General features: G+C 37.5%; 2 protein-coding genes across 3 annotated transcripts in view; one reads left to right on the plus strand and one right to left on the minus strand.

The window, feature by feature from the left end:
- ZBTB41 (zinc finger and BTB domain containing 41) overlaps positions 1-9,770 on the minus strand; it is a 51,075-nt gene extending 41,305 nt beyond the window's left edge. The window contains exons 1-3 of the mRNA XM_062211542.1: positions 9,681-9,770; positions 7,786-9,025; positions 135-342 (exon numbers count right to left, since the gene is read on the minus strand). Of these exons, the coding sequence (XP_062067526.1) occupies positions 135-342; positions 7,786-8,908 (1,331 nt within the window). The 5' untranslated portion in view covers positions 8,909-9,025; positions 9,681-9,770. The remainder of the gene's footprint in view (positions 1-134; positions 343-7,785; positions 9,026-9,680) is intronic.
- A 182-nt stretch (positions 9,771-9,952) lies between these two features.
- CRB1 (crumbs cell polarity complex component 1) overlaps positions 9,953-26,841 on the plus strand; it is a 244,451-nt gene continuing 227,562 nt past the window's right edge. Inside the window, exons 1-3 of one of the 2 annotated variants that reach the window (XM_062211545.1) lie at positions 9,953-10,039; positions 14,272-14,386; positions 15,896-15,944. Coding sequence is in view for 1 of the 2 variants with exons in the window: in XM_062211546.1 (XP_062067530.1) it covers positions 14,383-14,386 (4 nt within the window). In the remaining variant the exon portion in view is untranslated. The remainder of the gene's footprint in view (positions 10,040-14,271; positions 14,387-15,895; positions 15,945-26,841) is intronic. The other variant, XM_062211546.1, reaches the window with a different exon arrangement.

The following is a 26,841-nucleotide window of genomic DNA, read 5'->3' on the forward strand; positions in this document are numbered from 1 at the left end:
TTCTTAATCTGTAGTCTCTGCAAAATGTTAACCAATGAAAGAGCTGGAGAGAAGCACTCTGCGTTTTTATCTTACTATATTATTTAAATTACAAAGTACAATACACTTTATTATGGAAGCAAGATAATACTTGCCTCTTAACATGCTTGGCTAAAGTCTTCTTGCTTGCATGAAGTTTATTACAATAAGGGCACTTGTGCTCCTTCTTATGAAAGTCTGTTTCATTACTGTGCTTCTTTCTGTGAACAGTTAGGTTAGACTTTGTTGAATAGCGCTGGTGACAAATATCACACTCAAAGGGCTTCTCACCTGTGTGAACACGAGTGTGGCTCTCATATTTGCCTACAGAAAGAGAGAAATTAAAATTAAATTCAGTGCACTTGTAATACGGTAAGTAAAATTTGAGAGAATAAAATCTCATGATTCAGCAGTTAATATACATACACAAACTAGGAAAAAGTTTATTTAAAGTTCTAAATCTGCTAAGTCTTAATGACTTACTGCTTTAAGCTTATTGCTCAAAACATACTTGTTTTAAAAAAACTAGGTCATTCAAGAAAAAAATTACTCATGTTCATATAGTTTAAAAATTATTTGGTTTGGAGAAATTTTCTGAAAACTGTTGGCAAATTCTATGCAGTTAAAACTTTTAAAGTACATATTTAAATTAAAATTAATCTTTAGCAAAAAAAACTACTCATCATTTAAGACTTACTTTCATATTTTTTCCACTGTGTATATCCATGAATTGAAAGAAATTTTCAGATTTGATAATCCTTTTAAAAAATCATAAAAAATGTAAAATAATTTGCTTATATATTTTATAATATATTTTTCATTTCTTCTCATAGAAGGTAAGGTTATGGTAAGGGGACCAAAAATCTAGAATACTGTGTAAAACTTATACTTCACATTAATCCATTTATATAAGACTTTTCCAACTTATAAAAAATTAAGAAACAAGTAAATAAATTGTATTTGGTGACATGCTTATTAACAGTAATAACTGGGCAATAATATAAGCAGTACCCAAGAAAGCAAGAAAAGATGAACAGGTATAATAGATAGATATTCAGAGTCATACTTGAGGTGAGATTTACATTATAGTATGAAAAGTCCTGTACAAATGTTATAGGCATTTCCAAAAGAAAGAATTAATTAATTTTAATATAAGTACTTCAAAGAGAAGTGTTATCATTTTAATAAAGGAAATCCTTTAAAAAAGGACATTTTGTCTTTTCATTTGCATTCTAATTTTGAATAAAAATCTTTACATCATTATTCAGAATACAAACTGCCACATTCCAGAAGCAGAATAGCTATCACATATAGCACATATCCTAGCACAGTATTCTAGATCCACACAATGGGTTTTCAAATAGCAGGCTCTACGACCTTGGATAAGTAAACTATGCCTCAACTGGGATAATAGTATTTGCCTTATAGACCAGTTATAAGAATAAACAAATCTACAAACACAAAGCACTTTATAATAGTGCTAGACACATAAGCTCTAGCAGAAATTGCAATGAATGACATTTTCAAATAAGAGTAAGAAAAAATGAAAAAACCACTATCCAGATGAAGATTAAAACTCTGCTTTGTCCTGCAAAACAAATGCATAAATAGTTTTTTCATCAGGCTAAAAATAATGTAAAAGTATACCATTATAGAATGTACTTAATGAAAAGCTAAATCTTGTATTTATCATGAAAATTAGAAAAAATCCAAAATATTCCAAGGTCACTGAGGAAAATGATAATCAAAATTACTTGTCTAACTGGGGTTGGCGCTGTTGCAAAGTAGGCTAAGCCTTCGCCTGTGGTGCTGGCATCCCATGTGGGTGCTGGTTCATGTCCCAGCTGCTCCTCTTCAGATCCAGCTCTTTGCTTTGGCCAGCGAATGCAGTAGAAGATGGTCCAAGTACTTGGGCCCCTGCACCCACGTGGGAGACCTGGAAAAAACTCCTGTCTCCTGGCTTCGGAAAGGCCCAGCTCCAGCCATTGTGGCCATCCAGGGAATGAACTAGCAGATGGAAGACCCTTCTGCTTCTCCCTCTCTGTCTGTAACTCTAACTCTCAAATAAATAAATACCTTTTAAAAAAATTACTTCTCTACTTAATATAGACACACTAATTTACTAGTTATAACTATATATAACTGAATTTAGTAAGTAGTATTGTATTACTCAAAAATCAATGACATCGCACTTATAAACTGAGGAAAGAAAACCAAGGATTTTTTTTTTTTTTCTTTAGAGGGTGAAGGGGAAGGATACCAATCATAAGCAGAGAAAAAAAAAAGTATGAGATAGAATCTATTAGGTATTTAGGTATAGATCATACAAATAATGGTCTATGCGAATTTTTATATGGATGTAGCCAGAACACTCAGGCATTATTTGTGAACTCTGTATCTGGGTTAGAAACACTTCATGGAGTTGTGAAGTGAATAAATTATATGCAAAAAACTTAAAACATCTCAGCACATAATAAGCAGTAACAAATATTAGTCATTATTATTTTCATATGCATGACTAGTCACAGTACAGACACACAAGTAAATACAAATCTGAAGGAGTGAGCATTTGGTGCAGCAAATGCTGCTGTGGATACCACATTCCGTATCACAGTGCCTGGGAAGAGTCTTGCCCCTGCTTCTGATCTAGTTTCTTGCTAGTGCACACTCTGGGAGGCACAGTTGATGGCTCCAACTTTGGTACCTGCCACCCATGTGGGTGATCTGGATTGAGTGTCAGATTTGGCTTTCATCTGGCCCTACCCTAGTCATCACAGCCACTTGGGGAGTGAACCAGAGGACAGATCTCTCTCTTGGTGTGTGTCTCCTTCTATCGCTATAATTCTGCCTTTCAAATAAACAAAATAAATCTTAAAAAATATTAAGAAAAAGCAATTAGAAATTGAAAAAGCAAAAATTAGATAAACCATTATAATAAATTCAGTAAGGAGACCAATGAAAATACAGAAACTTTAATAATTCATTATGCCATTAAGAATCTCTAAAGTGAAACAATTTTTACTAAATTTTAAACTCAAACTGTATGCACACGGGAATTATAGGCTCTGTTACATCCATGGATTAGAATTTCTGAATAATTATAGAACAGACAATTTCAAAGGGAATGCTGGACTCAGAAAGGCCAGGCAGAGATTTAGGGACTAGCAAGAACAAAGAACAAAAAGTTTTAAGCCCTTAAATCAATTGGTAGGGTTTATGTCTGTGTGTAACTACTAATCAGTAGAAAGAGTAAACATCTGTATCTACTTCTCCATTTTTATGGCATGGAGGATTCAACAATTATGCATAAATCAAAATGTTCACTTCAACTTATCAAAGTCTCAATTATATTCTGATTGTCAACAGAAAACACAAAGTACTAAGACATTCCATCCATAGCATTTTTCTGAACTGAATCCTAATACAAACTGTGTCTCAAACTAAAGATATTTTCACAGTAACAAATTTGACACTGTGGGACCCACACCATGGTACCGCCATTGACACTGGTATTCCCTATCAGAGCGGCAGTTCCAGTCCCGCTCTGACTTTTTTTTTTTTTTTTTTGGACAGGCAGAGTTAGACAGCAAGAGAGACAGAGAAAGGTCTTCCTTCCATTGGTTCACCCCCCAAATGGCCTGAAGCCAGGAGCCAGGTGCCCCCTCCTGGTCTCCTATGCAGGTGCAGGGCCCAATCACCTGGGCCATCACTCCACTGCCTTTCCGGGCCACAGCAGAGAGCTGGACTGGAAGAAGAGCAACCAGGACAGAATCAGCGCCCTAACTGGGATCAGAACCCGGGGTGCTGGCGCTGCAGGCGGAGGATTAGCCTAGTGAGCCATGGCGCTGACCCCGGCTCTGCTTCAGATTCAGCTCAATGCTAACATTCCTGGGAAGGCAGCAGATGGCATCTTGGGTACTTAGGTCCCTTCCTGACTCCTGGCTTCAACCTGCCCAGATCTGGCTGATGTGGCCATTTGGGGAGTAAACCAACAGGTGGAAGATCTCTTTTTTTCTCTCCCCCTCGTTGTCATTCAGCCTTTTAAGTAAATAAACAAATTATTTTTAAAAAAATGAACTCTTGCTTCAGAACTTATTCACTATCACAGATCATGCAAATTATCACTATTCACCTTTGTAGGAAGTTTCTGTAAAGAGAAACATCACCACCAAGTAATTTCATTATAAATCTGATATTGCTAAATCTTAAATTCTATTAGAATCTATTCATACAACACACCCAAAAGAACACATAACTAAAATATTTGGCCTTAAGAACTGTTGTAGTGTTTACTAAAAACTAGGTGGAATCCGTCAGAATGGAGTAATGAGTCACATTTTTAAAAACGTACAAAACATTTTCTATCTCTAGAAGACAGTATGAATTTAATTGAAGGAAAGATTTTAGTTCATTGTAGGATCAATGAAAAAAATAAGTTATCCACATTTTCTCTCACCACATCTGTCATCTCACTATTTTGCCTTTCTACCCACTAGGTTTCTGGTATAAGGGGAAAGGTCAAGGGACTCTTATTTGCATGAGAATTCTCTGAGAAAAGGACAGCTGGTAGCCTAAGAAAAAATATAACTGGATCAAGAATCTCACTCAAAGCAATTATCAAATACATGAGAAAGATTAAAGATCCAAAGGAATGAAATCAAATTAGATTATACAGGGCTCAAGTTATTATTCACCCATTTATTACTATTCACCTGTCCTAAGGTCACTCCTAGGCAGCCAAGTTAAACTGGTTTCTGTGGGCCCAATGTAAAGTCAGACACCAACCTTTCAACTTAGTTCAAGTAAACAAGCACTTACTGAAAACATCTCTGAAATAACCTTAAAATGGTTACTATCCAATAGTATGATGCATAAACTTTAGGCTCACAATCTTAACAACACAGATAACAACCACCAAAAATCTGGGTAGATGCCTTTAAGTCCTATAAAAGGAATGTGTGTGGTATAAGGAAAGGTAGTTACCGAACATTTAGAATTTTTCTTCTACATATTCTTTTCATTCTACCCATCACCAGTTCGTGTAGTCATCATCCAGTGTAGCTCTGCTCTACCGTAATCCCACATACCATCCCCTACATCAAACATCTTCCTACCCCAGGCTATATTGTCCTTCTAGTCGTTTGCTACATGTTCACTCTTGTCTCCCTGGCTCTTTTCTTACTCTCTTTTTTTCCGATTTTCTTCTTGGCATTGAAGCCGGCGTGATTTTTCTAAAACGTGTGGAGGCTATCATTTCCTTTCCACAGCTTCTATCACTAACTGTGTAAAATCGCAACTATTCTGTTTAACATATAAAATATTAAAAAAAAAATCTGACTCCCTCTTACCTGCCAATCTTCACCTGGTCATTTTCATTATGCCTCCTTGCCCGCCATGAAATTTCCGGAATATAACATATCTCAATGCTTTTTCACATGTTCATTCTTCTGCCTTATAAATTTCCCTCTAGTCTTTCAATCTCAGCTCAAGTACTACCTGCTCTACAAAGGCTCCGAATCCGTTAGTCCTCTGTATAGTTCTTGAAAAATTTTCTTTAGTGTAGTAAAATTGTGCTTTGGCATGTACTCATTCAACAAATTCTAAAATTCTTGAGGCAAAATAACGTTAGATTAATAAATTAGAGCAGTTACCACACTTCGAACACCTAAATTTCATGTAATACTTTTAGTGACACACTAGAACTATCCCCAAAAAAACTCAGGCAGTCTGACATCAACATAGCTCATGCTTTTTAAGCAGTGTAAGACATAGATAGATGGACAGACAGATAGATGTGTTAATGTAATGGAGATGAGGACATACTAAAGAAAACTAAGCAAAAGTGACAAAGCAAGGGAGTGATATGGGGTAGGGAGATGGGAATAAAAATATTCTTTGTAAATAGGCTTGGTTTGGTAGACTGGAAACAAACCTATTATGTTACCTATTGGTTCGCTCAATTATCTACAATGAACTTGGCAAAAAGGTTGTTCAACGCCTTTCTTCCAGTGATCAGCAACTAATCTTGAGCTGTGTTTCCACAAATTGTGTGTTTCTGGGACATTAAGTGTCCCGTGGTAAAATGATTTGAGGAAATGTTAGGTGAAGCAAAATTTAGAATTCTTTCTTATTAGTGAATTTGGCAGAATAATTATATTGTTTTCTCAATGTCACTTGAAAACAGAACCCCTCTCATAAAGCATCTCACATTCCTCAGGTTCAATGAGACAGTTTGAGATCTATGTGCTAAACCTACGCAATGTCATTTGTGAACCGACCCCTGCTCACTCATCTCCAAATCAAATTAGGTCAATTAAGACAATACAGGAAGTATGTGCTGGGTACAAATTTTAAGAAGTTGAAACTACTAGAAAGATAAAATGTTCTCAGGTACCTCAATCCAAAAAAGCTTTTGTCTCCTTTCCACTATAAATACCCTCCTTGTGTCTGTTTATAACGTAAGGCAGCATTTACAGAGCCTGACTTATGAGGGTACTTCAAAAAGTTCATGGAAAAGTAGAAGTAAAAGATGTTTATTTTGATGCAAAAAATGTTTGAGAGCCATGTGTAGTTTTTCAGATGAATTTTCCATGAACTTGTTGAACACCCCAAATACATATGCTCTTCCAAGTGACTAAGTTACTCAAAAAGTTCTTTCATTCATTTTGTATAGAGCTTCAAAACAAAAATATTAATCATTACTGGACTCTTAAAAGTATTTTGAATCAGAAAAAAATATTCAAAAAGCATTATAAAAAACAAAAGTTACCACTATGTCATAGTGTGCACTTAGCATATTTTGGTAACAAACGATTACTAATATATTATAAATTTCCACCTATAATAAGTAACTCAATACTGCAACACACAAGGATATATGGTAAAGTGTGTAAGTAACTTTACAAAGTCAGATTGCACTACTACATTCTTTTCATCACTGTATGTGGTAGAATACATTTCACAATTTTTAACTTCAGTTTACATGGATATAGCCTAATTACTGCAGCTAAGTCCACCTTAAAATGGTTCATAGAAAATACTTCTAAACACTACTAGGAAATACTAGACAACTTGAAATTAAATAAACACTAACACAAAACTTCAGGTTACAGACTACATTCCTATATACTTTCAACTAATAGGGTAAAATCAATTTATTCATGATTTTTAATAATTAGTACTGGCAATTAGGTCACTTCCTAAAGACTCTACTTAAAGAATTAGATTACACTCAGTACAACTTAATTCTTCACTATCTATCAGTCTAATCTAAAACAGCCCAATTATAAACTGTGGCAAATACTGGAAAATTAATTACACAAGTATTTATAACTCATATATTACCCTTAACGAGGGGAACAGCATACAAATAAACTAAATATAGTATGATTTAATTCAATCTTTTATGACTCAAAAACATAGCACTTATCTCACAAATTTAATTGGCACATAAACCAAAGCTCTATATGATAATAATTGATACTCTGGATTCTCTCATACCAAAGACATGAACTAATGATCTTTCATCTACTGTTGGGACATAAGAAAGATAAAAATAAGAGGCCAATATAAATATTTAAAATGAATTACTAAATCACAGCAATTTTAAAATAACAGGATATACTATGTAACGAAAACCAAAGCATTCTCCTTACTTAATCAGTCTTTTCAAAAGTTACTTTCAGAGTTTAGCTTTTAATTATCACCTTTAAAATATCCATGAAAAGTAAAATTAATGGTGGAAAACAAGCTCTGTTCCTTTCTTACCTATTCGGTCAAATGTTTTATCACATTTAGGACATTGCAGTATTTTTTTGTTACTGTTCTGAATGACTACTGGAGTCAAGCCCTCGTGAATATTTCCCACAGAATCACCAGCCTCAGGTTCCTCTTCTGCATCCTGATGCTCTTTTTCACTCTGGTCTTCAATGTCAGAGTATTCATCTGACATCTCCTCCTCTAGCTCATCTTCCTCAGCGTTATATTCACTTCCAGGGTCCTCAGAATCATTTCTCTCTGACTTCTCCTTATCAAAAGTTTCTTGATTCAAATTGTCTGACCCATCACCACTTTCTTGTTCATCATCACTGGTGTCATCAAACTTAACTGGACACTTTCGATTCCTTTTTGATCTTCTTGTGGAAAAACTTCTCTCCAGCATTTTTAACCCATGTTTTTTTCCTAATAACAGAGACCTATGTGTTTTAGCCAAATGATTCTCTAAAGACTTTTTATAACAAAAATGTCTACTACAGAATTCGCACTGATGATTATTTGATAGTCGTCCAGTTAATTCATTTAGTGTTTCTTCTGGTGATGACTTCTCAGTTAGCTCTGACTGAAAAGCAGCAACACTTTCGTTATTCAGCAGCTTTACTGCATCTATGATGTCCAGAAATTTTGCAGCCTCTAAAACAAGAGGTATTTCATATTTGTACACGAAAAATTCTGATGTGTAAAGAAATTCAAGCAAATGCTGAAAAACCGAATGTGTTACGTGATCCAGGGTGACAACATCAGTGCTTGGATTTTTGCTTAAACAGGCGTGAAAATAGCTACTGCCGACAGCAACGACTACTTTATGTGCACTAAATTCTTTTCCTTCCACTATGATGAGCAAATCACAGAAAGATGGTTGCTTCTGCCTATCATCATTTAAATACTTCAGCAAATTCTTATTATACTGCAAAGAACTCAAAAGCTTTCTCTGATCTGGAGAGGGAGGGAACTCCTGGTAGCAGTGAAGAGCCTCAGGAGTTGGTCTTTCTGCGGAATGTGTGTAGCTCACTTGGTCGCACTCCACTGCCACATTGCCTTCTGAAGAATCTTTATGATAGCCTAGATGGATCTTCTCGTCAAGATCTGAAGTAACCTTTCTCCTTTTCTTCATTGCAGTACAGCAATTCCAGAACAAGAAATTTCATAAGTGTCTTATGAGATTTATAAATGAAAACTAGATTGTCTTGGATAACAGCTTCTGGAGGGGCGTGCCCAAGGGTTTCATGGTCTGCAAAAAAAAAAAAAAAAAAAAAAAAGTCAAAGAGCCAGGTAAAAGAACCACGGCAAAGCAACCCAGGCCGGTCCACGGCGCTGGCCAGCCGAGCCTCTCGAAACGATACCTAAATTATGATAAAAATCACAGCCGACACTCATTCGTGGCTGATTTTGGGGCGGAGAACAAGGAGGGCCGGGTCAGAAAAGACGACCAACAAAAGAATAATTTTAAAGACAGCCCGAGCGCACCTTCCAGGCCTGATTTATGAAGAGAGTTGGCCAAATCGGGCAGATGAGGGAGATCCTCCCAAGACCCTCGATGGTGCAGGCTGAGGGGGGCTGCAGTCGTAGTTTGGGGGCTCCGGGGTGGTGACAATAAGGCCGTGGCGGTCGCGAAATCGAGTCTCCCCAAGAACGGGGCTTTTCCCAGGCGGGCTTGGCACAGCTCTCCAGTGAGAGGGAGCGGAGCTCAGCCAAAACCGCCCGGCGGGGAGGCGGCCCCAGGAGGGGCGCGGAGCAAGAGAGAAGCGGGGTCACCCGGAGAAACGACCGAAGGCAGTGCCAGAGCCTGCCCAGGCCCTGGCCAGGCGGAGCACGCACTCGCCGCCGACCAGCCCGCTACCCTTCCCACCCCGTCTCCCCGGGCGAACGCCCCGCAAGTCCATTACCGGGAACACACGGCTCCCCCGCTGGCCGCCGGCCGCCGAGCTCCACTCCCGGCGCGCTCGCTCGAGCGCCGACCCACTTCCGGGTTCAGCCCCCCACCTCACCCCCTCCCCTCCCCGCGCCCCGCCGCCTGCACTGCCAGCGAACACGTCAACGGCGCGCGCAGCCGCCCAGCCGCCCGGAGAGAGGCGCGCGGCCCTGCGCCTGGCGGTGCGCATGCGCGCGCACCCGTCTCGGCGCACGCGCCGTCAGTCTTCCTTGCTGCCCTGGAGACCGTGTCCGTGCCCGCAATCCGTTACTCCGGGTTTTCGCGGTGCCTTGGTGGCCTGCTGGGACCGCGCGGGGGACTCCACGCTTCGAGGTGGGGGAGCGTCAGAGAGGGGAGGTCTGCGGGGGAGCTTGGGAGACCCTGACCGGGGCGCTGCGGCGTCTTCGCGGGCGTGGAGTTTGTAGGCAAATCGCAACCCCCGGAGGCCGTCCCGGCTGAGGCGCTGCTGACGTTGACGTCGTTTCTGTTATTTTTCCCGTTTTCAAACAGGTTGGAGCGCGGTTGTTCCTCAGATGGTTTTTCTTTTTCTTTTTTTAAAATTATTATTATTTTTATTTTTACTGAACGCAGAGAACGTACATAGCAGTAGGACAGAAGAGGACGCCAAAGCAAAACGGACAGAAACACCCGCGCGGACGACGCTAGGAGCCGGTGTCTGAGACGGGCGTTTCTCACAGCCCCGGGCGGCCGTGACGGTGGCGGTCTCAGGACCACACCGTGAAGAGCAAAGTCGACTTTACAGACCTAAGATATAGGGCCGCCCCACCCACCGTTTCCCCTGCCCACCCGTCTCTTCCCAGGGGAGCTGGGGAGCTGGAAATCTGGAAGGGCCACCGTCTGCGAGGGAGAACTAGGGGGCGACAGTCTCCTGCAGAGGGAGGGAGAATTGGGTGAAACTTGCTTGTCTCAGATTTTCCTGGGAATTAAAAGCTGTAGAAATTCTCATGACAGTTCTTAGCAAAACAAAACAAAACAAAAACACACAGATTTGGAAAAGGATTCCTATCACCCGTGTGAGTCATCCAGCTAAAACTGGCCACACTGAGAAGAGTAAATGTGTAAATGTTCAAACAACATATCAAGTATTTTGATAGACAAAGCCTGCACATACTGGGATTATCAAAGGCGGAAAATAATACTATATTTAAAGAAATTGAAGAAAACACAAGCAGATAAAACACAAGCAGATAAAAAGGATAATTTAGAAGTGAACATACACGCAATTGTGTAGGTTCTTAATAAAACAGGCTGCGATAAGATTGAAAATAAATTCGAAGAAATAGAAAAACAAGAACAAGTAATGAAATAGGGAAATGTTCAATAAGGAGAAATAATAGAGCAAGAAGAAAAATGCTTTTGCTATCATTTGAACATGATTTGACTCCCAACTAATGTTGGACTTTAAACCCCAAAGTAATTATAGTAAAAGGGTGGAAACCTAATCCCATCAGTGTTTAGGAGATGAACTTAGTGGAAGGTCCTTAGGTCATTGAGGGTGAAAAGTGGTTCTCTGGAGAGCATTGGTATGTAAGCCAAGCTGGGTCCATACTCACTCTGCTCCCTGGCTGATTGTGATTTTCTGCCAGTGTTCTGCAATTCTCTGTCCGCCACCCTGGCCAGAGACTAAATCAGTGGAGCTGCCTAATTTTGGAAAGAACCTCCGAAAGTGTGAGCTAACTAATCATTTCATTAGTTTCCTCCAGTATTTTGTTATTGTGACAAAAGCTGACTGGTGTCAAAAAATAAAATCTGTGCTGCTGTGACAAAATACCACAGACTAGGTGATTCATAAACAAAAGAAATGTATTTCTCACAGTTCTCAAGCCTGGGAAGTCCCAAGGTCAAGTCCCAGACTTTCAGTGTCTGGTGAGGACTTTTTGCTGTATCCTCACATGGTAGAAGCAGTGAAGGCCATGTCCTAATGTGGAGGAAGGACACAAAAGGATGTAAGCTAATTGCCTTGTTAAGGCACTGATTCACTCGCCAGAGCAGAGCCATCATAACTTAATCACTTTCAAAAAGGATGCCTGCTTAAAGCCACCACAAAGGGAATTGTTTTAGGGTAGAAATTTAAGGGGACATTCAGGCTATGATAAATGCCATATCAGTGTTGTAAAGATGTCTCTGAATTAATCTAAGATAGATCCAATATTTTTTTCAAGAGGTAATGCTAAGAAAATATGGAAAGCCACAGGTTGGGAGAAGACATTTGACAAAGATATGGGTATATCTAGTAAAGAATTTATATCTGTATTTTTTTTAAAATGAACTCATTGAGCTAATGAGCATATGGGAAGATATTTTTAATTTGCATCTTGAGAGTATTACCACTATATGTCCATCAGAGTAATTTAATTTATGAAAACTGGCAATATCAAGGGTTGATGAGGATGTGGAGCAACTGAAAATTTCGTACACTTCTTGTGGGAATATAAAAAATACAAGCACTTTGGAAAAGACAAATACTTTTAAAAATGTTAAGCTTAGACCATACAAACTAGTCATTCCATCCTTATCAAAGAGAAAGGAAATGGTATATGCACACAGTCTTAACATACAAAAGTTCATAGCAGGATTACTTGTATAATATCCAAACACTGAAAACAATCAAAGTGAATGGATAAGCAGTGGTGTTCAAATGGAATATTACTACTTAGCAATTAAAAAAAGGATGTGCTAATGATGGAAGTAACAAAGGAGTCTCAAAATAGCTTTGCTGAGAAAAAAAAAGGGATACATTATATGTGATCAAAACTACAAGTTATAACAGAATTCTAATCGGTTTGCTGTTTGGTGACAGCTAGAGGTAGAAGTAGGGAGGAGTCCTAGATTATAGAAGAACAACAACAACAAAAAACTTCTGTTCACTATTTTGATTGTTAATTGTTTCACCAGGATATATGTATGTCATAACAGATCAAATCATACACTTTATGTATGTGTAGAATATTGTAGAACAAGCCTAAATAAAGCCTTTAAGAAATTCACAAAGGCACATGAACAGAGATAAACAATGAAGTAGAATACAAAAATAGAAAATTCAGAAATCCATATCATAGAAAAATTTCCTATATAAAAGGAAACTTCAAATATGTGCATCTCAACAGATCAAAATAAATTCCAAGTGGATCAAATATTTTAATCTAAAAATTGAAACCATAAAAGTACTATAGCAAAGCACAAACTTTTAAATAATGGCAAAATAGGAAAGGTCTCTATGAAACAGAATTCAGAAGCAATTAAGGGGAAAAATTGTTAAATCAACCATATAAATTTTTTTAAAAATTTGCATGGAGGAGTTCCAGTATCAGTAATGGTGTGTTAAGTGATTCAAACCAATCTCCTGCTGAGAACAGCTAGGACAAAATGTTTTTAAACAAGAACTTCTGCTTTGAATGCATGGGAGAACTATGAAGGCTGTGTGATAGGAATTATAATGCTACGATCTGCAAGAAAAAAGAAGCACAAAGCGATGATTCTGGAAAACAATATTACTAATGCCTGTGAGGTTAACAAAAAAAAAACATGAAAGGCAAGAAATATCAAATGGAGTTGCATTTCTAGCATTTTGGGTTTTCTGTGTTGAACAGACTAATTTATACGATTTTAGTAACAGGGGTACTTGTATCTCTGGAATGACTACTAAAATTTAAAGAATGTTTAATAAATGACCTATTGAAGGAGAGAAATGGAACGTTGGAAAAAGAATCTAAAAGAAGACTTGGAAGAAGTAACAGCATATAGGACATATAGGGAGGGGGAAAAAAGCAAGATTATAGATTGAACTCCAAATGTACAGGCAGATGGTTAGTCTTGTATTTAGGACACTTGCTACCCACATCAGAGTGCCATCTCTGACTATGGACTCCAGTTTCCTGGTTAATACAGACCCCAGGAAGCAGCACTGATGGCTCAAGTAGTTGGGTTCCTTCTTACATTGTTCAAAATATATATGCCTATAATAAATGAGTTATGTATTTATACATTTTAATTGTATATACAAATGTTTATATTCATTATATACTGCTTTTATAATAATATTAAGATATTAGTAATTTTTATGCTCAATATATATACACGTTAATGACAAAAACATAAATTAAGAATCTCAAATGTTTGGAAATATGTTAATATATGGGTAATCCATAGGTAATTAGCTTATAAACAAAAGAAAATAACTGTAATGGAGATTAGAAAATATTTTTAACAGAATAAAAGTTTTCAAATATATGTTAAAACAAATGTCTATCCCTACAGCCATGTTTAAAGGGCAATTTTAACTTAAAAGACACATAGCAGAAATGGAGAAAAGCTGACAATATTTAAGCTAGGCAGTCATTCAAGAAACTATTGGAGAGAATAAAAACTCCAAAGAGTGTAGAAGAATGGCAACAAAAAAGCACAGGTGTCACTAGAATTAGAAACAGCTGTTTAATAGAGAGGTTCAAGAGTATTTTATAGGAATAGAAAACTATTAAAACTGATAGATCCATCGAAAGACTTCTCTTCCTATATGCTATTTATTGAGCTATTCTCTATTCCAGCCCACCCTCCAGGACCCTGCATTATGAAGCTGGGGGCTGGAATTTGTCTTCATGGTCTGACCCCCTGTTAGATTCTGCCAATGGAAGAAAATAGAGCTGGAAATAAGGAAAATGGGTAAGTTTCATCCTGTTTGATTCCTGGTCCTATCAGTTTTCCCAACCTCCTCCTTCACCCTGTCAGGTACATTTTTTTCCAGTAGCTGCAATTAAACACAACTGGCACATTTTCAAACTCTTACATAACCATTCTCATGCCCTCAGAAACAGCAGTTGTAACAGGCACTGCTCTCCGCGATTTGGGTGTCAAGTCGTCGCATTCCTCCTCTAATTCAGAAAGTGAACATGAGCGAAGAGTTGTCCCCTCGCAAAGGCCTGAGTTTCAATCCTGAGAAGCCCCTTACTTTAGTGCTCTTTTTTGCCCTTTCAGTTCTTTGAAATCTAGTCATTAATCACTTATATTAAAAAAACCTCTGATGAAGATAACTAATAGGATTTTTCTTCACTGGGTTGTGGTTAAAACAACCTAAGAAGTCTAATTAAAAAAAAATAACTGCTCCTCAGAATGAGAAATATGACATTATTATGGAAACTATAAAAATAAAAAAGATAATAAAATAATATATTTTAAAAGGTCATGCCAATATAATGGAAAATTTGTTTGAAATTGGAATATTCCTAAAAAAAAAAAAAAAAAAAAAAAAAAAACTCTCTCAAACTCACCCAGATAGGGATAGGAAAGATAAATTGTACCATACATATTAAAGAAAATGAACTTACAAATCAAAACTCCCCTAGAAAGGAATACCAGGCCCAGATGGATTTACATGAAAATCCTCTAAAATGTATAAGGGAAAAAATGATCAATAAGTCTTACAAAACTATTCCAGAGATGATAAAAAAGATAGTGTTTTCCATATCACTTTGTGATGCCACTATAACCTTGATGATAAACCCAACAAAGATATTATAAACCCAACAAAGATATTATAAGAAAGGAAAAGTATGGAATAATCTTTTATGTACATAAATACAAATACCAACAAATCAAATAAGCAGTAAAATAGTAAAAAAGTATATAAAAGCATAATATGTTTTTGATCAAGTTGAGTTTATTCCAGGAATACTTGGTTTGTAATTTGAAAAAATCTGTTGTAATTAAATAATAAAATAAGAGGAGAAAGGCATACAAATTTCTCAGGAAATTCAAAAGTAACTTTTGATGAAGTTTAATAATGCTTTGAAAACTACTTAAAATACAATAGAGGGAAATGTCTTTAATCAGATAAATATTATCTTCAAAATATGTGTACTTAGTGTCCAAATTAATTAGCTATCATAACTAATTAAGGGGAAAATAGATGACTATCAGCAAGAAATACTATTCTAGTATGCTGTTGAAGTCTCTGATTTGTATTTGACAACCTTCAATTAGTCTATTTATTCAGAAATATTTATTTACTTATTGCCGGAATCTAAGCATTTTACTAGTCAATTATGATCTTGGGTTAAGTGGGGTTAGTATAGTTTCCTTCTGAAAACTTTTTATGTGAATTTGCATTTGGACAAAAATGTCCCATAGAAGCAAAGGGTTAACAGCTGATTTGTTGTTTTCTCTATCTTCCAGCTACCTAGAGATTTGACCTTTCACCGAATTCTTTTCATCCTACCTCAAGGTACTTATACTGGAACAGAGATAAATGAAAGTCTTGCCAAAGATACTATGTTCTAGACAAACTACCTTTTCTAAGTAATTGTTATTGCAAATATGCTGATACACTGACAAGACTCCAGCATTGATGGCATCTTGAAACTTTCCCATTATTTTAGTCATACATCATTTACGTTAATGGTATGTGACGATAAAGAATATAACTATCAGTTTAATCTACCAGAACCTATATCTGCATTTTTCTTTATATTGGTAATACTTACTTTGATTTTGATACCCTTGAATTACCTGTTAGGTTTTACTTAATCCTATAAGCCAAGAATTGAAATCTTTCAAAAGTTCTTAGACTTAATAGCGTGCTCTTTTTTCCCCCCTCTGACCTTCTGAATGTACAGTTTCCTTTCCTTAGAATATTCTTCCTCTAATATGTTATCACTTGACCTCCAGTTTGGTGAAGTTCCATTAATATTTTGGATTCAGATAGTTTTAGATTAGGCATTTTCTCCTGGGAGAAACCTACAATGTTCTCTTTTATTTTCTGTTACAACATTATATTTCTTATATTGCATGGTTGCTTGGCTAGCTCACATATAGCACTAAAAAGTGTATCTTTGAGGACAGGAGGCATATTAATCCCATTACTACTGTAATCTTAATTACTAATAAAATGCCTAGATTCTGATAAGTCAATAAATACTTCTGGATAAATAACCTAGTTAGAGATTGTCAAGTATATGTTATTGAAAAGCCAAAAGGGTACCATAATACTCTTTCTTGCTGAATTTGAGCTCCTGTTTTACCTTAAAGCTAATGTAACAACTAAAGTTCTACATTAGTGGGACCAAAATTTACTATAAATCCTGATGTGGTATTTATTCTTGCTACTGACTAGTTATGATTCATAGTGATACAAGGTATCACTATGATATTTGAAGTAGGACAATGACAGTTTTATAAAACAGGGACTCAGATGTCATAGCAGTCAAGAGATTAACAGTGATCTGTGCTGAGGCCAAAACTGGAGGGCCTGCAGGCTCCTTGAGGGCGCTCTGTGAGTGTCAGCTGCCATATGTCAGGAATGAGGGTGGCTCCTAGTGACTTGGGAGAAAGACATTTACTCTCTGATCTTTAGAGCAAAACCAAGTAAGGAAGGCATAGTTGTAAGGTGGCATTCAAGCTCTTCATCTCATAAAACTGTCATAAAGAAAAATACAATGGGAAGAATCACCACGTTCTTAAAGTTGTGTAATCATGAAATGTATGAAGCTTGTATTCTTCAAATAAAAGGTTTTTTGGGGAAAAATAATGCCACCTTGATGCGATTGAATTGGAATCCCCTGGCACGTTTCTAACTCTACCATTTGGGGCAAGTCCGATTGAGCATGTGCCAAACTATACATCTCCTCCCTCTCTTATTCACACTCTTATATTTAACAGGGATCACTTTTCAGTTAAATTTAAACACCTAAGAATAATTGTGTGTTAATTAAAGGGTTCAACCAATAGTATTAAGTAGAACAAAAAAATAAAAAGAGGGATAAAGTATTAATTTGTTCCTTGACAGTCAGGACAAAGGCTAAAAAAAATAAAAGACCTAAATGAAAGATCTCTGAGAGTGAGATCCCAACGGAAAGAATGGGCCATCAAAGAAGGAGGTACCTTTCTCTGAAGGGAGGAGACAACTTCTACTTTGACTATGACCTTGTCTAAATAAGATCGGAGTTGGTGAACTCAAAAGGATTCCATAGCCTTGGCAACTCATGACAGAACCTAGGGTGATTACTGGTGCCATAAACAAGAGTGTCAATTGTTAAGTCAACAATAGGAGCCACTGTTTACTTACTCCTTATGTAGGATCTCTGTCCTTAATGTGTTGTACAATGTGAATTAATGCTATAACTAGTACTCAAACAGTACTTTACACTTTGTGTTTCTGTGTGGGTGCAAACTGTTGAAATCTTTACTTAATATATACTAAATTGATCTTCTGTATATGAAGATAATTGAAAATGAATCTTGTGTGAGAGGAAGTGGGATGGGAGAGGGAATGGGAGATGGGATGGTTGTGGGTGGAAGGGAAGTTATGAGGGGGGGAAGCCACTGTAATCTAAAAGCTGTACTTAGGAAATTTATATTTATTAAATAAAAGTTAAAAAATATTGAATAAATGGAATAATGCAAAATACAGTGTCTTTAAAAAAAATCTGACCCAGAGGCGAATGTTTGGCCCAATGGTTAACATGTTGATCAACATGTCCAAATCCTATATAGGAGTACCTGGGTTCAAGTATGGGTTCCACTCCTGATTCTAGTTTCCTGCTAATGCATACTCTGGGAAGCGACAGATAGTAGTTCTAATGGTTTGGTGTCTGCCACTTGTGTGGGAGACCTGGATTGAATATCTGGCTCCCAGCTTTGGACTGGTCTAGCTGCAGCAATTGTGGGTATTTGGAGAAGTAAACAAGAGTATGGGAGCTTGTTTTCTCTCTCCCTCTGTCTCCTTCTGTCTACCTCTCCAATCAATGAATCCATTAATCAATAAATTATTCTTAAAAATATGACTCATAATTTCATTTGAAACCATAATCTCCAACATGACTAATATTAACCATGTGCTCTGTGATACTACTGTAAGTCTATCGGCTCTTTCAATCTTCACAAAATACCATGAAGTAGGTAATTCACTATTTTTTTAAAGATTTATTTATTTGAAAGAGTTACAGAGAGAGAGAAGGAGAGGTAGAGAAACATAGAGAGAGAGATAGAGAAGTCTTCCATTCACTGGTCCACTCATCAATTGGCTGCAATAGCCAGAGCTGTGCTGATCCAAGTCCAGGAGCCAGGAGCTTCCTCTGGGTCTCCCATGTGGGTGCACGGGCCAAGGACTTGGGCCATCTTCTGCTGCTTTTCCAGGCCACAGCAGAGAGCTGGATTAGAAGTAGAGCAGCTGGGATATGAACCAGTGCCCTCATAGGATGCTGGCACTGCAGGTGGCGGCTTCACCTGCTGCGCCACAGCGCCAGCCTCCTTCACCATTTATTAGCTATTGTGTTTTCCTGATTTGAAAAACGGAATATTAGTAATAGTGCTTACATCATATGGAACTTAAATAAGTTATTCATGAGTCCCTGAAAACAGTGTCTAGTGCAAGGAACATTCTCCATAAAGCTAATCTTTCACTGTGATCACTGTTTCCTACACAATTGCTACTGTAAATAGCTGTTATTATTGCCATTTCATAGATGAGGCAAAAAGATTGAGAAAGTTGCCTAAGGCATGTCACACAGCTGCTAAGTACCACAGTAAGAATTCAAATGCCAGTCTTTCCTCACTGTTCTTACTTTTGCTATGATGTCTGAATTATTTCCATTTGACTTTAAAATACACACCAAAATTCTGAACAAAACCTTTACAATTCAAACTCCAGTTTTCTCCAAATCACCCATCATGCTTCCCTCTCTGTTGCTCCAGCCACAATGGCTTTCATCCCTTCTTACAAATCTTCTCTCAAAAGATGATGGTGTAGCATCCCCTCTGTTTGTGGCATTCACACACTCACATATTTTTATCCTTTTTAATATCTGAGTTCATCTCTTCTTTAGGGAACATTTGTTAACTTCTCTGAGTAGGCTAATCACCCAGTCATCTGCTCTCATAAATCACCTGCCTCTTCTTTCTAGCACTTAATATTTTAGTTTATTTTTATTTTATTTTTTGACAGGCAGAGTGGACAGTGAGAGAGAGAGACAGAGAAAAAGGTCTTCCTTTTCCGTTGGTTCACCCTCCAATGGCCGCTGCGGCCGGCGCATCTCGCTGATCTGAAGCCAGGAGCCAGGTGCTTCTCCTGGTCTCCCATGCGGGTGCAGGGCCCAAGCACTTGGGCCATCCTCCACTGCACTCCCGGGCCACAGCAGAGAGCTGGCCTGGAAGAGGAGCAACCGGGACAGAATCTGGTGCCCTGACCGGGACTAGAACCTGGGGTACCGGCGCCTCAGGCGGAGGATTAGCCTATTGAGCCACGGCGCCGGCCAATATTTTAGTTTATTAATGCATCTTTTGATAAATATGTTTCCTCCACTTGACATGAGAGACTCTCTTCATTGTGAACATAACCTATCTAAAAGATGAAGTAAAATGGGTAAAGAAAAGAGTAAAAAGGACATAGTAACAGGTTAAAGAGTAAAAGCCTGATCAGCGACAACTGAGCACCAAAGGGGAAACCTGTTGAAGTGAAATGGACACTATAAGAAACAATGACCTGATCAGCTTTTGTCCTGACTCTAGATGTACAATGTAATACTTTATCCTTTTGAGTATTTGTTGTTGTTGTTGTTGTTCTAGTACTAGTGGTTGAACTCTGTAATTAACACACAATTATTCTTAGGTGTTTAAATTTTAACTGAACAGTGATCCCTGTTAAATTTAAGAGTGGAAAAAGAGAGGGAGGAGATGCACAGTTTGGGACATGCACAATCAGTCTTGCCCCAAATGATGGAGTTAGTAATGTGTCAGGGGATTCCAATACAATCCCATCAAGGTGGCATGTACCAATGCCATCTCACTAGTCCAAGTGATCAATTTCAGTTCACATTCGATGGCTTCGATAGGTCTAAGAAACAAAGGGATCACACAAACAAGACAAGTGTCTGCTAATACTGATAGAATCAAAAAGGGAGAGAAAGATCCAGCATGGGAAGTGGGATACACAGCAGACTCATAGAATGGCAGATGTCCTAAACAACACTCCGGCCTCAGAATCAGCCCTTAAGGCATTCAGATCTGGCTGAAGAGCCCATGAGAGTATTGTAGGCATGGAAAGCCAAGATACCATGGAAAAGAAAAAAAGAAGAAGACCTAAATGAAAGATCTCTGTTAGTGAGATCCCAGTGGAAAGAACGGGGCCATCAAAGAAGGAGGTACCTTTCTCTGAAGGGAGGAGAGAACTTCCACTTTGACTATGACCCTATCAGAATAAGATCAAAGTCAGCGAACCCTAAAGGCTTCCATAGCCCTGGCAACTCATGACTAGAGCCTAGGGAGATTACTGACGCCATGAACAGGAGTGTCAAATTGTTAAGTCAGCAACAGGAGTCACTGTGTACTTACATCCCATGTGGGATCTGTCCTTAATGTGTTGTCTAATGTGCAGTGATGCTATAACTAGTACTGAAGCAGTATTTTTACACTTTGTGTTTCTGCATGGGTACAAACTGATGAGATCTTTACTAATTATATACTGAATCGAACTTCTGTATATAAAGATAATTGGAAATGAAAAAAAAAAAAACACCTGGTGTTAAATTGGAAATGGCATAGAAAATTAATTAATTTCTAAAAAAATATTATGTAGGATCTTTGCCTTTAATGTGCTGTACACTCTTATTTAATGCTATAACTAGTACTCCAACAGTATTTTTTTTTTCACTTTGTGTTGCTGTATGGGGGCAAACTGTTGAAATCATTACCTAATTTATACTAAACTGATCTTCTGTATATAAAGAGAATTGAAAATGAATCATGATGTGATTGGAAGGGGAGAGGGACCGGGAAAGGGGAGGGTTGTGGGTGGGAGGGAAGTTTTGGGAGGGGGAAGCCATTGTAACCCATGAGCTGTACTTTGGAAATTTATATTCATTAAATAAAAGTTTAATAATAAAAAAAAAGAGTAAAAGCAGTAAGATGAAAGCTTAGAAAGTGGGGAGTTACGACTTTAAGGAAAAGAAAAACTAAAAACTAAGTAAAATGAAGAAAATTTATAAGCAAGTAAAGTAAATAAATAATGTAAAGGAAGCAGAAATAAAACTTGCACTCAACACGAAAATGTTGGATTGGATTGGGAGGAAGGAAGGCATTCAAGGGGACAAGAACACACTGTCCCCAGCAGTGCCTGCCTAGGCTGGTTCCAGATGGGAGCTTCCCAAGCGAGGTAATATCAGATCAAAGGAAGCGAGGGAGTGGGAAGGGTACCAGAATTAGGCCATGGGCTATAAGAGCTTTAGGAAATGAAGATAAATATTGTGTGTGTATGTGGTGGTGGTGATGGGGTGGTTAGTAAAAGATTTAGATTGATTTACTAAGGACAGCAAATGTTTGGCAAAGTGGTAACACAAGATGAAAATATCATTTTTTAACAAAATTCTTTATAAGGAATACCTATAAGTCCTAAAAAGAACATATTGAGGAATAATTAAGAGACAATCTCAGTTGGACTATCAGACATTCATTTTGCTTACAGTGTGCAAGGTATATAAAGGAAATGTCAGAGCAGACCTCCTTAGGAGAACAGAGAACATTTTGAATGGCCATGCTGTGGTGGAGAGAGGAAAGCCAGAGAAATGGAAATTTCTGGGAAACAGAGACATTAGAAAGAGACCTCAGGATCAGGTGATGCCTGCGCCTGAGTTGACAGTGAGTCATTGATTCATAGCAAGCAGAAACAGAGCAAGGGGTCAATAGCTGTAGAATTTTGTGGAAGGAGTTCAGTTTTGGAGTCAGGTGGATTTGTATTCAAAACATAACTCATCATGTTCTGTTAGAGTTGGCTCTTAATACTTTTCAGACTAAAGTGAAAAACACAGATGTGGTCAGTGTTTCAGTTCTTTTGAAAAATAATTTTACTAATATTAACATTGCTTACACTGGAAAAAAGTACAAACTGTGTTTTGAAGTAGCATGAAATATTTGCCTGATTTTTTTTTAAATAAAAATATTTCTTGTTTATAGGCTATTGCTGTGGGCTACAACTTCATGATTGTCACAGTCTATACTGATTTTTCTTTGTCAGCAGGAGGAGTTCAGTATAAACAAACAAATAAATCTGGGACCCAGAAGCAGCTTATTTTGGTCACTGTAAAAAGGGAGTGGGAGATGAATCGATGTATCTAAGCACTGAGCATTGATCCTGTCACGTGGCTCAAAAGTGTTTTTTTACTTTCGTATTCCTCCTCTATTCAACTTAGGACAGGATTCTATGATGCTTCAATTTTGTTTAACCGGTTTTTAAAAGCCTTTGCAATATTGAGCAACTACAGATCTTTCCAACCCAAACCTTAGTCCATTGTAATACAAATGAAAGTTGTTAATATAGCAACACAATCCATTCATATAAAGAGGTATTGCTATATCTAATATATTTCTGTACTAAATACATAATCCAGTACATATTATTTTAGAAAATATTTAATATATGCATATTCATGTGGTCCAATTTTGTCTTTTACTTTTCTTTTCAAAAAGCTACATTAAAACTCTTTTACTTTTCTAACATTTAACCTCTCATTCACATTACAGAATTGGAATCCAGGAAGTATAATTTGTATTCAATAGGGATAAACATTAGTTCAAGTCATAAAACATAATAACATTTTTAAACATTTTAGGCAGGAGGCTTTGACTATATCAAAGCTGAGATGCAGAAACACAAAATTTTTATGGATAAGTATTTTTTCCACTGGAGGGTGCAATTAGTCAGTATATCAAGATTTTCACAGTTCCCTGTTTATTTCCCAGATACTAACATAGAATGATTAGGATAGTTCATGAAACTTTAAATAAAACCTTACCAATAGAAATCTGGGCTTTATTCCACAATACATTTAGAATTTGATTAGGATCAGGTGATTTATAAACTGAGCATAATCTAATTTTATTTTCTTTTTGATACCATGTATAAACTTCTTGGCTACTAACATTGCAAAAATGTATGCTAATAATTCATGATAAGAATAAATACAGTCCTAATTTAGAGTATTATGTTTTCACAGTTTCTTTTACAGTTATGCACTCATTGAAAATTCTCTATAAAATATAGAATACTTTCCCTTTATTAGAGTTTATGCTCTGTAATAATGTATAGTCTAAGATTAAATGTAAATTCAATAAGTATAAAACTAATGTATATAGATTTAGTTGAATATTTTATTACATGAGCATAGCTTATATCATGTGAAACCTGATACATAATGCATGCCTTAGCTATAACCCTAATAAAAAATAAATTATAATAGCTATGAGTATTTATTGACTACTGACTAAGTGTTAGACACAATTTATATTTCCACTTTTATTTTGTATTTGCTAACTTCCCATTCTTAGCTTACTTATTATTCACAACAAATAGATTCCATTCTCTCTATTTAACAGATGAAGAATTGAGGGTGTCAAGTGACTGGTGCAAGTCAATAGAGTAAGTACCAGGACTCAACCTAGGAGGCTTGGTTCCAGGGCCCAACTTAATCACTATTTAATAACCATGGTAAATTTTCTTCATGGCAACAAATGCTATTCAGATAGTAATGTTTTGATTTTCTTCTAGATGTTTGAACACAGGCACTTTCCATTGTGGGTTAATTGTTTCAAAGACATTCATTGAACTTTCTTTTGTGCTTTCTGCTTGGCCTGAAGTGATAGAACTCCTGTCATTATGACTTAGGTAAAGGATCCTGTGGAGGAAACTCTTAACTGCCTGCTGCAGCAACTCCTGTTTGCTTCGCTCCCTGTGACAGAACACCAATATTTGTTTGTACATTGTTACTCAGAGCAAAAGATGACCTTTTCCAGCCTCTCATTTTAACTTATTCAAAAGAGAGACAGAAACAGAAAGAGCTCCTATGTGTTCATTCTCTCCGATGTCCTCAACAGCTGGAGTTGGGACAGGCTAGATCCAGGAACTGGGAACACAATCCAGGTCCCCCACATTAGCAGCAAGAACTCAATCATTTGAGCCACCACCACTGCCTCCCTGGGTCTACATAAGAAAGAATCTGGGGTCAGGATCTGGAGCCAGAAATCAAAACCAGGTGCTCACATCTCAATTGCAAGGGCTAACCTCTCACCCCTCCAGCTTCCCTCTTACATGTGCATAACCATACAGCAATCCTCCTGTGGTGCTTCCAGAAAGCCTTGCCCAAAAACAAAGTCTGTGACTGCCGTACTTCCTCCTACTCACTCTCCCTGCTGCCTGCATCATGGCTGAGAAGAGCAGTTAGAAATGAGGCTGCCACTTTAGATGCCGGAGCAGGATGACAGAAAGAGCAGGACAAGGAAGAACTTGGTAGCTCCTGTAAATCTTTGTTTTGAGCTTTTCTGTTAATCCTTGACTGGGTTGAATGTTGGCCTCATACTGCTTTAAATTGCAAGTGAAGGCCGGCGCCATGGCTCAACAGGCTAATCCTCCGCCTAGCGGCGTCGGCACACCGGGTTCCAGTCCCGGTCGGGGCGCCGGATTCTGTCCCGGTTGCCCCTCTTCCAGGCCAGCTCTCTGCTATGGCCCGGGAGTGCAGTGCAGGATGGCCCAAGTGCTTGGGCCCTGCACCCGCATGGGAGACCAGGAGAAGCACCTGGCTCCTGGCTTCGGATCAGCGCAGCGCGCTGGCCGTGGCGGCCATTGGAGGGTGAACCAATGGCAAAGGAAGACCTTTCTCTCTGAATCTCTCTCTCTCACTATCCACTCTGCCTGTCAAAAAAAAATTGCAAGTGAGTCAAAGACCTGGGGTCGGTATCACTAATATTTTACAGATGAAGGAATGAAGTCACAGAGATATTAAATATCTTATTTAAGTTCCTTCAGATAAAGTGAGAATATCAGAACTTTAAGCCATATGTTTTACTATTGAACTATAAAGTGTTACTTAAGTCATAGAATTATTAGGATTATTGTGTAAAATTAACTGAGTAAAAAATACAATTAGAGAAATATAGAAATATACTAAATATCCCTTAATCTGTGTTTCTCAGACATAGATCAGAGTTCTTGGGACTGAATGTAAGTTTATGCAAGTTACCATTAGAAGAAAATTTTGCATTACTCATGTAAGATTGTAATTTTTTAACCAAATTGGATTACTTCCAAAGGAAATAATTTATAATAATTAGCCAAATTCTTCATTTCTTTATTTTTCTATGTCTTCACCATATATAGGCATTATGGTAAGTGTTTACACTAGAGCTTAGATTCAGGATTTGGAACGAATCATTGTGTAGCAAATCAGCTCTGTCTGATCATGTGTTGATTATGTTTAGTTCTTTCAGTTTATGGTCGCTTTTGCAGGGAAACTGAAATTATCCACTCCTCTGTCTACCAGGAGTATGCAAAGGAAATGGCATGTAGGGCTAGAAAGATCATTTAATATCAATTAAATATTTCTTATATTTTGCAGAGAAAAATAAAAGCCAGATTGATAAAATCAGTTGATCAAGATAATTTACCCATACAAAGAGTTGATGTAAAATATATGGAAAATATTTACTCTAGTGCAAGGAGTTATTGGTCAAATCTTGATTCTGCAATTCATTAATCAAGAAAACTTGGAGGTGAACATTGTGTTGCACTAGGTTAAGCCACCGCCTGGGATACCCGCACATTATATGGGAGTGTCTGGTTCAAGTTTCAGCTACCTTGCACTTAAAATCTGGCATTCCGCTAATGTGCCTGAGAGGCAATAGAAGATGATGTAAGTATTTGGGTTCCTGCCACCCACTGGGAGATCTGGATGGTGTTCCTGGCTTTGTACTGATTCAGCCCTTGCTGTTGTAGGCATGTGGGAAAGAAACATGGACTCTCTCTCTCTCTCCTCTCTTTCCTCTCTCTCTCTCCCCTCTCTCTCTCTCTTTGTGTGTGTGTGTGTCTTTTTAAATAGATAAACCTTTTTAAAAAATGAAAGAAAATTTGGAAATGTTTCTGCCTATTGGAGGATGAAGTTTTCAACTAATAAAATTAAATAAAAATATCTCCTATAAAGCTGTCATGAGAATCAGATGAAAAGCATTAGGTGCAATGTTTTGCAAACCATTATATGTTATATAAATGGTAGCTGTTATTAATAGAATTTGCTTTTTGTTATAGAGATAAAGTGCTATAAATACATACATCAGTAATTTTGAACAGGTTCATGTGTCAAGAT

This window comes from Lepus europaeus, chromosome 14 (assembly GCF_033115175.1).
Source record: "Lepus europaeus isolate LE1 chromosome 14, mLepTim1.pri, whole genome shotgun sequence".
Taxonomy (NCBI): domain Eukaryota; kingdom Metazoa; phylum Chordata; class Mammalia; order Lagomorpha; family Leporidae; genus Lepus; species Lepus europaeus.